We start from the raw sequence: 14,352 nt of genomic DNA, 5'->3' as shown, positions 1-14,352 counted from the left end.
CATGACTGAAATTATGAATGAGTTTTATTAATGCCAATCTGATGATGTTGCATATTTTGCATTAATATAAACATTGTAAAATTTCTGAATAAACAGTATTTGTCTAGTAAAAGACTTTTATACAATATGAGGTTACACAGTATGATTGCCAATGAAACAATAACCATTCAAAGACTAAAAGACAAGGTACAGATACAGTAGAAAAATAAATAGATGTTGTATGATTGCCAATGAGACAAAGACCAAGGACAGGTCATTGAACAATCCCTAGATATCATTTGTTTTTTTATTCCCATTGTAAATACCAATTTATTTCTCTTCTATTCTTTGTATGACAATAATCAAGTTATTCTCGAATAGATGTTCATAAGGCAATAATCTTAATGTATAGAAGGAATATAGTCTCTATTGACAAACATAAACTGATTCAAAGAGGATTAAATAAAAAATAAGGTAAAATATGAATAAATGGAAATGTAGGGTAAATTTTGAATAAAAGGAAATGTAGGGTAAACTTTGAATAAAAGGAAATGTGGGGTAAACTTTGAATAAAAGGAAATGTAGGGTAAACTTTTAATAAAAGGAAATGTGGGGTAAACTTTGAATAAAAGGAAATGTAGGGTAAACTTTTAATAAAAGGAAATGTGGGGTAAACTTTGAATAAAAGGAAATGTAGGGTAAACTTTGAATAAAAGGAAATGTGGGATAAACTTTGAATAAAAGGAAATGTGGGGTAAACTGGGATAAACTTTGAATAAAAGGAAATGTGGGATAAACTTTGAATAAAAGGAAATGTAGGGTAAACTTTGAATAAAAGGAAATGTGGGATAAACTTTGAATAAAAGGAAATGTAGGGTAAACTTTTAATAAAAGGAAATGTGGGGTAAACTGGGATAAACTTTGAATAAAAGGAAATGTGGGATAAACTTTGAATAAAAGGAAATGTAGGGTAAACTTTGAATAAAAGGAAATGTAGGGTAAACTTTGAATAAAAGGAAATGTGGGGTAAACTTTCAATAAAAGAAAATGTAGGGTGAACTTTCAATAAAAGGAAATGTGGGGTAAACTGGGGTAAACTTTGAATAAAAGGAAATGTGGGGTAAACTGGGGTAAACTTTGAATAAAAGGAAATGTAGGGTAAACTTTGAATAAAAGGAAATGTGGGGTAAACTGGGGTAAACTTTGAATAAAAGGAAATGTAAGGTAAACTTTGAATAAAAGGAAATGTGGGGTAAACTGGGGTAAACTTTGAATAAAAGGAAATGTGGGGTAAACTGGGGTAAACTTTGAATAAAAGGAAATGTGGGGTAAACTGGGGTAAACTTTGAATAAAAGGAAATGTGGGGTAAACTGGGGTAAACTTTGAATAAAAGGAAATGTAGGGTAAACTTTAATGAGACAGCAACATTACAATAAACAGACCTGTAGATCTATCATCTCTCAGAATCTTTATGTAAAATAACTTTATACTGTTTTATCCATTTCATTTGAATTCTAATGGAAAGTTATCTATCAACTTATTTTTATCAGAGTTTCATAATTGACCAGTCAAAATAGATTTAGAAAATTCAAACCTTACAAACAACATAACTGCAACTTATTTTTGCTATGAAAACTGAATACAATGGAATAGGAATCAATCGTCGGTAGCTTACGTATTATTGGATGGAAAAGAGACCAAGTGTATTCATTACTGAATGTCTAGAAGTTAGCATAAGGATGACAAAATTCTGATTAGCCTTTTACAGTGTTAACTAACCAATTTTCTTTAAGCTATATTTGATCTTTTATCACGGCTTTAGTTTGTAGACTTGGTACCTCAGTGTTTAAAGTCAATTTAGCTATCCCCAATAACTGCAGCTTATCAGCAGACAACATAACTGTATTCATTATGTAATTACCCATGTTTGTACTAGCCTGGGAATTCCACTTTATGGTGTCAATTACTCAAAAGAAACTGGTAGATATCTCTGCAGTGCTCTGAATCATCACTTGGCAATTGTGTTATTTATGTCATAATCACAGGAGTACATTTCATCAGACCAAATTATGGGCTCTAGTGTTTTAGCTTAATTTTAGTAAATGGCTGATACCTATCAAACTAAGTGATAATAAGAATAATGACAAAATATATATTGTTTTAATTTACTTATCAACATTGTTTTCATGACATCAAAATTAGCATCAATTTCAATCTTCCAACAAATTCTATGAAAACATGTCAATTTCTATTTGTGACATTATGTTTGTTATAACAAATAGCATTGCTTAATTGATATCCTGCACTCTTATGTTACCTTGGCCTTAATATGCTGAAATTCAGATTTGTCAACTTTCACCAAAATTCTTATTTTCATTGACATGAAAAAGCTTACCATTATTTGAAGGATGAAAGAAGACATTTAAGAATTGATTCATGAACGAAATGCTAAAGGGAGATAACTGACCGACCAATATATATACAAAACACAACTATCGCAGAATGATATCTTACTTGATCTTTGGTTTTTGATAAAATAAAGCTGTAACTTCTCCTTTAGTGACTTCTCATTGGTGAAAAATTCTACTCTCACTCTGAAAAATATCATAAAACATTGTTAGTCAAGAGCACTTACTTGGCATGCAGTTACTAAAATAAGCACATGGCATTACAAAAATGTTTAACTAAACAGTATATAATGTTCACAAAATAGTAAGGTAATAAAATAGAACTAAACCTTTAAAAAAATGTGACATAATTCTAATCAATGATATTTTTTTCAAAAACATTTTTTAGACTGTTCAGATTTTGAAGGATGGGTTGCAAAGGTCTGATTTTCAAAATGCATTAGCAAGCTTTGGGTTATATTTTAACAGCTTGTTTGTTTTCTGTTGTTTATAGTTTTTGGTTTATATTTTTTTTTATTTTGATGGTTTGTTTGTTGTTGTTTTTTGGGGAGGGGAGTCTTTCTGTTTTGGGAGGAGTCTTTCTGTGTCTAGTTCTGGTTTAAATTCTTGTCTATCCATTAAAGTATAAATGATATTAATCAATGTATAAAGCTTAAATGTAAAATGCTATTTAATAAGACCATCAATGTTACAATACAAATATTTAACAATGTATATATACAAATACTTTTGAATGAGTTAATATGTATCTAATACAGGATTCTGAGGTCACTATAACAGTCAAAATAACTATCCATTTAAAATATCAACAGAAACAAATCATTACAAGTGAGATGGCAACACAACAAGACAACCTTAGGTCAATGTATAATCTCAACCTTTGACCAATGTCTATATCATAATGTCAAGCTGTAACTCTCATAAAATCTTGACATTCTAGAAATAAAATGAGTTTTGAGATTACTCAAAATTTCCTCCATATAAGCTAGGACAGGAATATCTTACTTTGAAAATAGAAGTACAAGCGTAAACTCTGTTTCATTAGTTCTATACATCTTTTAAGACAAAATAATAACTTCAATGTGAGGTTCAAATTTCATAGTGTTATTGTACCACAATATTTGGTAAATAATTAATAAAAGTTCTCATTCAATGCCACAATGTATGTTATAGAAATAAAAAGATGTGGTATGATTGCCAATGAGACAACTGTCCACAAGAGACCAAAATGACACAGACATTAACAACTATAGGTCACCATTATTTAGGAAAAATCACAATGTATGTTATAGAAATAAGATGTGGTATGATTGTCAATGAGACAACTCTTCACCAAATGAATTGGATGTAAGCAAGTATAGGTCACTGTAAAGCTATAACAACAACAATATAAAAATAAGGAGATGTGGTATGATTGCCAATGAGACAACAGAAAAATAGGATGTAAGCAAGTATAGGTCACTGTAAAGCTATAATAACAACGATATAAAACTAAGGAGATGTGGTATGATTGCCAATGAGACAACAAATGAAGTGGATGTAAGCAATATTGTAGTCATTTTGTATATCATTCATAAAGAGGGACATGTACATTTTATCATCTCAACAAACTTGTCACCAACAATATCATTCATTGAAATATAAATGATGAGTATTTGACTATCACAAACTCCTTTTATATTTAAACTCCAATTGTAAACTGACTAGTCACTGTCATGGTCACTGCTTATTTATAGTTAAGTTTGTTGATAATTTTCTAACATTAGCCTAGGTATAATGGACAACTTTTTAATTTCTTGAGCAAAACTTCAGAAATTAATCTTCCAGTGGCGGATCCAGAAATTTCCATAAGTGGGGGCCCACTGACTGACCTAAGAGGGGGCCCGCTCCAGTCACGCTTCAATGATTCCCTATATAAGCAACCAATTTTTTTCTCAAAAAGGGGGGGCCCGGGCCCCCTGGGCCCCCCCCTAAATCCGCCTTTGCCTTCATGGTTCATGAATTATATAGATAAAGATGAATCACTAGAAAAAATATTAACTATTCATTTTTGAAAATTTTAGGATCTCAAACTGACTGCATTGATTCTGAAAGAATACTTTGCATGTACATTTTGCAGTTAACCTGCTTTGAATAACATTCACATGGAACATTCATTTGATCCCAATTTTATACAGAAAATGATGTTTTTACATAAAAGATTTCTGATTTTCAACTCTAATTGCAATTAACTTCCATATTAGTTCACACAGACATAATTTTGTTCAAAGAAAAATTAAAATAACACGATAAATACATTAATCTATGGTATTGGCAATGGCACATGTTGACTTATTTAACGAGTATTTAGAGTCTGATCTGGTGATATGTGAAATTGTAAAACAATGAGGACAATGTGACATTAAAAAAACAAACTTACTTTGGTGGTGGAGGAATATTATCAGAAGTAGCAGATAGTTTAAGAACTCCGCTGTTTCTATGTGGCGATCGCCTCCGTCGATTGTTCATATTTTGTTCGTTAGAATATTTGTGGTGGTATATCCATGGGTTTGACATTACGTAATGTTGTCCTGACTTTTAAGTTATCCATTCTTGCATAATTCGGTGCAAAGTTTACATAAAACCATGAAAACTTCACTTGGTAAATCAATAACAGTACAATACATTGTTTAAAACAGCAACAACAGTTAATAATTAAACATTACAATTAAATATTTATACTTTTGTGACAATCATCAAATCAATTTGTTGATTTGTTAATATCCAAATCATTTAAAACTCTGGAATCAAGTTGAATTTTGTATTTCCTCTTAAAATTTCTTGATCAAAAGAATCTGTTTTACCCATTTTCACAATAAACAATGTAACATGTGTTTATATCTAAAACTAACAATCAATAGCATAGACATCTTGCTTAAAAAATATCAGGTATCCATTATTAACCTCTATGTTATATGAAGACTGTTGTGAAAAATTATTTTCTATTGAAACAGAGCAATCAGCTATTGACTTGAAAAACAAACCTATCTTAGCGATATATAACACTGGTTGTAGAAATCAATAGGCCATCAACCAATAAACTGTCCTCAACAGGTAAAACACACAGATATCTTTATCTTTATCTTATTAATAATGATTGTAAGATATAGACAGGAATTCATGGTAGTAATAATATTAATTGGGGATTAGTCTGGACCAATTAGTGGATGCTGTGTATTGTCTTTGTTAATTACTAACAGGTGCTCTTTGGTGGGAGTAAGAACATGTATCAAAGTGAATCTATTTCATATAGGCCTTACTCTGAAGTTTAATTTTGGAGAATAGGTTGATATTATTGAAATACATATTAATAAATATTCTGATAGATTGTTGCAAGATCCTACACTCAAATCATTTCAGAAATGAAGTCACACAAAAATAGTGAAAAACTAGACCATGAACCATGTCAGACTTTAGACATAAATTAGGCCGTTAGTTTTCTCATTTGAATTGTTTTACATTTGTCATTTCAGGACCTTTCATAGTTGACTATGCGGTATGGGCTTTGCTCATGTTGAAGGCTGTACAGTGACCTATAGTTGTTAATTTCTGTGTCATTTGGTCTCTTGTAGCGAGTAGTCACTTTGGCAATCATACCACATTTTCTTTTTTAAATTTGGATGATTTGATTGGTTAACACCACAATCTGATCAAAAAGGAGATCTTCCCTTGTTGTCACATACTGGAAGATGAAAGATCTGGAGGAACCCAGTTAGAGGTCACATTCAAATACCCTTAATTTCATCCAATCAGAATGTTGTCTTTTGGAATTCTTGGTTTAAATTTGAATAATAATTTCTTGTATATCAATATTCAGTGGAATGGACCAGACAGACACAATACAGATGAATATTAATGACTACTTACAGAAAGACAATAAATAAATTAATATATAACTAATGCATAATTTGTAAAGCTACACATTTAATTGTGCAAGAGATAAAAAGTAACTCGGGTGAAATGTTTTCAAATATATTCAATGGGACTTCTGGAGAAAGAAGCCCATGGAACCTATAGCTACCAGTATTGGAAATCAACAAGATATATAAGTTAATTAATTATGTGTTGCACAATAACAGTTAATGAATAATTACAGCAAATGCATTTACATATATATTTTCCATTTTGTGTCATAACAGGATTAGTTTTAATAAAGAATTCATGATAAGAACCATTATTGTATTAAAACATTTACACGAAACTGCCATTATCAACATTGGGCTATGTATAATGTTCAGATGTGCAATTGTATTGAAATATGGCAACTATTTTCTGCAAAAATTGACACATTAAACTTCACTGTGCAATTTTCAAATTAACAGTTGTTAATTCCGAACCAGATAAAACTTTTCCACAGAGTTATTGTAAAGCAAAATAATGTCCTATGAAATATTGCCCAACAAGACAATATATCATGACTATGTACTATGAAATTCTGTCCTCATCTATAAAATTATGTCTTGAGATGGACAAATTTTCTTAGTGGAATTTGGTCTGTTTGATTACAATAATTCACAGATGAATAGTATACAATTTTGTCCTGCTAAAGGGAAGTAATCATTTGTTTATATTAAGACAATATTTCATAGACTGATTGTTATGAAATTTTGTCTTATGAAGGGGAGGTTATCATCATATATCATGATGGTTAAAAATATCATTTAAGTGTTTTCTTCAATTGACAATAACAAAAAAGAAAATAATAATAAATAGATTTATACAGGTATAAATAGAAAACTAGTTTTGTCATCATGGATGGCAAGGAGTTATAATAATTTACTTTTTTAGTTTCTCAGTCTAAAAGTTTTACTGGAAGGAATTTCAGAAAATCAGAAGAGAGTAATTAAAAGAAAGTCTAATTCCTTTTGTATACAGAACAATGAAATTTATTTCAAAAGTGTTGATAAGAAATCAAATGAAATTATGAAAAGACTTGTGATTCATAAAGACAAATTATAAAGAGTGATGTATCTATATAAATATATATATATTAATAACCAAATTTGTTGAAGGCCGTACGGTGACCTATAGTTGCCACGGGGGGGTAAGTTCCTATTATTTGGTATACGGGGATGTGCCAAAAATATGGGTCATAATTTTGCGAGATTTTATATAAAAATGACCCTCCTTTTTAATGACATCCTATATTAAAATGCATTTACGTTTGATAACTGTATATTGATTTGGGGTATGATCTACATATCATATATAAATATGCTATTGAGAATCCATGCGTATATATAACGATAAAATATATGTGCACCAAACGATGTCAATTCATATATAAAAACTTAAGGGTAGCTGGTATATTTATGAATTATGAGTGATGATGAGTTAGTGCTTATATAAGCATGGGTCATATTTTAAATATTGTATATAAGTATAGGTCATTCTTTCTTAAATATTTATATAACTATAGGTACTGAATTTCAGTGAATGTTATATTAAAATGGGTACGTTTTTTAAGGCAAAAATGGCACACCCCTACCAAAAAAATATTGAAGTTACCCCCCCGTGATAGTTGCTAATGTTTGTGTCATTTTGGTCTTTTGTGGATAGTTGTCTCATTGGCAATCATACCACATCTTCTTTTTTAAAATTACAAAATATTTTTTTATTATTATTCAAAAATCTGCATGCTGCATGTTTGTGTAATATAACTTGTAATTTGAACAAGAATTTTTATTATGGACTAAGGATTTTATGTACACATGAAAGAATTAATATTATGCTGTTGACAAAATTTAATATAAAATATTGTTAGCAGACACGTTTTCATAATAATATATTGTCATTGACAGAATTTCATAGTGAAATATTGTCATTGACAAAATTTCATAGTGAAATATTGTCTTTAAGGCGGTGACAAAATTTCATGGACAAGCACAATATTTCATAATGAAATAGTGTCCTTGACAATATTTCATTATGAAATGGTGTCTTAAGACAATATTTCATATGAAATTTTGTCCAACAGACAATATTTCATGGAGGACAATATTTTATGTTACATTATCTCCTATTGGTCAATCTATGTAGACTTTTGTCAGTTCTATTGTGACATTGAATAAATACATTAGTAGCTATTGTTCTCTGTGTAGTTTTTCAATGGGATCTTAAGATTTCTTCTGAGAGATTTACCTGAATAAAAAATATTACCTTCTAAAAGATGAAAATACATGTTTTTACTCACAAACCACTTAACCATGTATTTGATGTTCAGTATTTATTCAATATCAATAAAATATTTTTAATCTATTTAATGTTAACAGTGATGTAAATTATTAAAAGCTGATTTCTGAAGAAAAAAATTAACAAATAGTTCCTTTTGAAATATATGTTTTGTGTTTGACAAATTTAAAAATTACCAGGCTTCTTACAAAAGAAATAAAAGTTACTCAATTTTATTACGGCACAATATATACACAAGACAAACAGATATATTTCACAGCACAGGACAAACACTCGACTATACCACTGACAGTCACATATATAACATGTAAAGTTAATGTTAAAGAGCAAATATAGCGTCTAGTCATTAGAAATTAAGCTTAAATAATTTCAATGAAAAATTTCAAATGTACCGCTAATCCCGAAACAAAGAAATATATAAGAGCGTCCTGTATCCAGGTAACAAATTGACCAATCAAAATAAGGAATACTCGGAACAATTTCTTCCGAGTAAATGTAAACAGTGATTCACGTGGTAATTATCCATTTTTATAAAATCAAAAATAACACAGTTATGTCAAATAAAGGCGTTCTTATTACAAAAAAAAAATAGAACTTTGCCTCAGATTCATCTATTATTCAACCTAATATATTCAATTAATACTGTAGCTCTTATATTTCTTCTATGAGATAGACTGGTCCGATTCCATTTTCCCATCAAAAACAGAAAACCAGCATATTGTATAATATGACCCATTGTGTGACAGGAGACTGTAAATAAAATATTACAAACCCACATTGACGTCTTTATGTCAGGTTTTATACAATGGATATGAAACCCATATAAAACCATAATATGACTAAAGTATCTGTCATAATTATTAAACGTTCAGTTTATATTTTCAAAATGTCTTTTCTTACAGATAATGTCTTCAGTATCAGGAAGTGTATTCCATCAAAGATGTCATCAATATCAGATATTATGGTTTTAATTAGCTATAATTATACTAGTATTTACTGTATTACATGTATGTTTAGTTAGAATCCAGAATTTTGATTGGCTGATTATAATAGCAAGGCACTCCAATATCATATTTTGTTTCCGTACAGTTATTCCTGCACATGCTATCTGTGACATATGATGTTAAAATAAGGCATTGAAAAACTTGATATAACTCTTAAAACCTATGGTTGTCGTATAAAAATCAAATTGTCCATGATATTGTTGATATCAACCTTTGATATGAAGTTGATAAAAATCTGGCAATAATTGTACAAATGAGATTACTAACATTGCAAGTTTCCCTATAAAATAATAAACCATTATGGTATGTAAACTTGTGGTATAATTTCAGAGAGATTCATACACTTAAACACAAGTTATTGTTTGAAAACTACAAAAATGCTTATTTTGGACCCCTTTTTGACCCCTCATTCCTAAATTATTGGAACCATAACCCCCAAAATCAATCCAAACCTTCCTTTAGTGATATTGAACCTTCTGGTAAAAAATTTATAGAGATCCATCCACTAAAACTAAAGTTATTGTCCAAAAACTAAATGTGTCTTCGGACGACGACACAGGCGACATGATAGCATTATACGACGCAAAAACTTGTTTGCGGTTGTATAAAAATCTGACATAAAATGTACACATGAAAGTGCTAACAATACAATTATCCATTTAATTGATATTTTCGAGGGGCATAACTCTTTAAAAAATAATTGATTAGCACTGATTTTCTAATGCTAAAAGAAACCTATGATATAAGTTTTATAAAAATCTAGCACTAATTGTACATATCAATGCACAAACAAGACTGGATGGACAGACGGATGGACAGACTGATGTACTCAGTATTTCTATGTTAAAAAGAAGCACTCAATTCAACTCTATATTTAAGAATTTTTAATATTATTAAACATTGGTTCCTCTGGAAATTAAATATTAATTGTTTATTGGCCTCTTTGAATTGAAATTTTATTTTCTTACACTTCATGTGTCATCACTGACGGAGTTGGATGGGTTTGATTTTAAAGTGAGTAAACCACTTTTAGCAAACGTTTCTTTAGTTCAATTAGAAGTCATAGGAATAGGGAAGCAAGTGATCTGGTAATTTAATTAAAGTAAGAGGTGCTTCAGGGCTTCATGCAAGGCCCCTCATGCAATATGTGCTACATTAATAGCACTTATAATAGCTATGTCCCTTGTGATCCTGAGCTTTTTATTCTATTCAACATCCTTAATGTGAAAAGAAAAATGGCCAGCCATTACCATTCTTCTAGCTTTTTTGGGGGTTATTTTGTTTTCATTAATATTATAACAATAAAAGTATTGATGATTTAACCAATTAAAAATGATTAAAGGAGCATGAACTAAGAGAAGAAAAAAAAAATGATTTTGCTTTTCGTTCAATCATTTATCTATCTTCGGATTTCAAATGTTTGGCTTTGAGTGTTCCCGATAAAGGTTAATAAAGAAAAGTGCTTTGAATGCAAGAAATTATAAAACATGTTGTTTTCATTTTTTTTTAAATGTGAAATAGTGAAATAATAATTTGCTTTTAGCAGCCAGTTTGGTTCGATTTTGACAAAATAAGAATTATAGAAACATCTCTGATGAATTATTCACTTGCATTACTTGGAAATGAATAATTGGACCTCATTGAATCAGTATTCATGTGACCTTCAATTCAACCCGTTAGCTAGAGATACTTTAAGCATTATAAACAATGCATGTTCAGCTATAAAAAGGAATAGAATGTCAACTTTGAAAGTGTGACATTCAATACAAATCTTTTATTTATTTATAATTTTAAATCAATTCTTTTTTTATGATTCTTCATCAAATCCCCCACTAAGATAACTTTTTTTTGTATTTTTGGGTTGCTGCTTCATTGAATCTTTTTTTTATATAGTTTTTAATGGACTTTATCACAGACATTTTAATTATTTGTATTTTACACTCTGTAAACCTTTTAAGATAATCATTTACATCACATAAACCTATTTTTTCCTCCCATCTACATTGATTACCAATTATCTACACATACAACTTTTTAATGCTGTCCTTGGTCAATACAAATACATAACAACTAAAACTTTTAAGTCTCTCCACAGTAATTAAATGTTTTATTCAAGAACATTTTTCTGTTAAGAGACCAATAAAATTAGCTATAGACTTTTTTTCTTTGAACTGTGAACAAAACCAATCAATTGACAAGGCAATGACAAGAAAGAAGACAGCATTGAAAAGACATATAATTTCATTCACTACCATTAGGAAATGATCAAACTACTTTATTGAATTCTCTCTGCATTTAACAAACAACAGTAAATATGCCAGACTTTTCTACAAATAAAGGAATAAGGATCAATATGTATAACAACTTGACTGTCCTTAGACCTCCAGACAGAATAAAATTAGTCCTTAGACCACTTTACAGATTGAAATTAGTCCTTAAACCTCTTTACAGATTGAAATTAGTCCTTAGACCTCTGAATAGATTGAAATTAGACCTCTTTCCAGATTGAAAGTAGTCCTTAGACCTACATGCATAAAGAGATTGAAAGTAGTCCTTAGACCTCTATACAGATTGAAATTAGACCTTAACTCATTCACCCCCCAAGACATTTTTGGAAAATCAGGCATTTTCGAAAATTTGCAAACATATGCAAATTATATGCAAATGAGCAAACTCCTGATGCTGTAACTGATGCTCATCTATTAAACTACTTATTGGGATTTGGGGGCGGATGGCATGTGTGGGGGGTGGAGTGGGAGGTGGAATATTTTCTCGTGGGTTTGAACCCACCCCCAGTGAAAAATGGTAATTTTCCGTCTATTTTCCGATTTCAAAACGACCTTGAGAGATGAACACTGACACGACTGTGTTTTTTTGTCATTCAAGTATTACCCTATAGTTACAGTAGTCCATTCATGCTAGCTGGGAGTATATTGGACTTCAGTGTCTTGCTTGGGAATTGTTATTGTCAAGTCAGGTCTGCCTAAATGTCCGTTTTTATGGATTTTTGACAAAACGGTGACCCAGATTTTACAGACTAGATTCCTATTGGCCATATTATACCTCGTTGTGTTCCTATACCACCTATGCATGCATATAGGATAATAGTTTTTACCAACCAGCACTTCCAGTTACGTAGTGGCCATCAAAAGATGCCCACCCCCACCTGATTTTGGCTACTTTTCATGTTTTTCCGATTTTGAACTCTTAAACGGCTTTCAAAGTGCCATATTTTCATGAACAGACATCTGAGAAGAGTTGATGGACCATGAACTGCTTGGTTGAAGTCCCTGCTATCATGACAGTTCAGCTGGGGCAGTTCAAAAAAAGTATGGAGGGTCATACGGGCCATCAAGAATGGTTGTCGCCATCATGCCTACAGGCGGGATTGGGGGTTAAAGGGTTAAACCTCTTTAAAGATTGAAATTAGTCTTAAGTGAAATGATAAATCAACATGTTCAGTAGTTTTTCATACATTATAATAATGCTGTGACACTGTTAGTATATGTGACACTCTACAGACTTTGACAGTTTAAATCCTAGGATATTCTGTTTTGATTCTGACAATTTAACACTTTTCACATATTCTGACTCTGGCTCTTTTGGATAGTTGTCTCATTAGCAATCATACTACATGTACTTATTTTTCTATAAGAAATTCTAAAGTGCAATAATTTCAAAAGATTAATTTTCTACCATAAGTTGATTCCAGATTAAAGGACATCTGACATATACAGACACTGTAATAATTGATGGTGAAAAAAATACACCAAACATAATAAAGAATAAGTTATCTTAACTTGTACTTGAGTGTTAGGGTTCATTCTGTCACGGAATAGAAGTTCCTTTATAATATAAGTTCCAAAAGGAAAAAGTATTCTGGAATATTATTTCCACTGGAATAAATATTACAGTATATGTTCCTAATGGAATAAATGATATAGAATATTTGTTCCAACAGGAACAGATATTATGACATTGTTTATAACAAAGTTTCTGGTGGAACATCTGTTAGGCGGAATAAATATACGTTGACAACTCTACTCCCGTACATAAATTGCTAACAAAAGCACATAAGTTTCACATGTGAAGCACATGACATGTAAGTAAGAATTGTATGCAAATCAGGTTGCTCACATGTGCAGTTTGGTAGTTCATCTGCGCCCACAAAAATCTAACATAATGCTCACATGTGCAATTCAAACTTCAGGTGAGCTTTTATCATCCATGTTAGTTTTATGTTAGTTTTGTACTTTGAAAAGTTTTTCCATTCTTCTAACCATTTAAAACTAACCTACATCATTGCTCATATGAGCTTTTTCAAAATGACATGCCCAGTCATGTACTTCCTGTAAATTCAAATTCAAAGCATGCGATAATTGGAGGGAGATGGATATGAAAAATGTTAAGCCATATTTTGTGCTATTTGAAGAAAATGGCATTGTTAAAATCTGATAAGACCAGTGTGGCTGTGGTTAATTATTTGTAAGTTGTCATTTCTATTTCATTAAGTTCATTTTTGTGATAGATTCTGAAATATATTACAATTTTAGTCCTTATTTAATGGAGTATTATTTTGCAAATTGCTTCAAATAGGTATAACATGTATATAGATAATTCCTTTTTAAACTTTCTGAAATACAGTACTTAATCAAAGACATTCAATATGTACTAAACTTGCAAGTCCACCCATTAGTTTTAAAATGTAATGTTATGTTTTTAGTCATTA

At 30.5% G+C, this 14,352-nt stretch overlaps 1 protein-coding gene across 4 annotated transcripts in view; it reads right to left on the bottom strand.

The window, feature by feature from the left end:
* LOC143063385 (potassium channel subfamily T member 2-like) overlaps positions 1-14,352 on the bottom strand; it is a 111,502-nt gene that overhangs the window by 71,304 nt on the left and 25,846 nt on the right. For 2 of the 4 annotated variants that reach the window (XM_076235507.1, XM_076235509.1), the window contains one exon: positions 2,495-2,574. In XM_076235507.1, coding sequence (XP_076091622.1) covers positions 2,495-2,574 — 80 coding nt within the window. Of the gene's footprint in view, positions 1-2,494; positions 2,575-4,807; positions 5,288-14,352 lie in introns of those variants that run through there. The other 2 variants (XM_076235508.1, XM_076235506.1) reach the window with 2 other exon arrangements.

The sequence above is a fragment of the Mytilus galloprovincialis genome, chromosome 2 (genome assembly GCF_965363235.1).
Source record: "Mytilus galloprovincialis chromosome 2, xbMytGall1.hap1.1, whole genome shotgun sequence".
In the NCBI taxonomy this organism is placed as follows: domain Eukaryota; kingdom Metazoa; phylum Mollusca; class Bivalvia; order Mytilida; family Mytilidae; genus Mytilus; species Mytilus galloprovincialis.
This window is presented reverse-complemented; position numbering and strand designations above follow the sequence as displayed.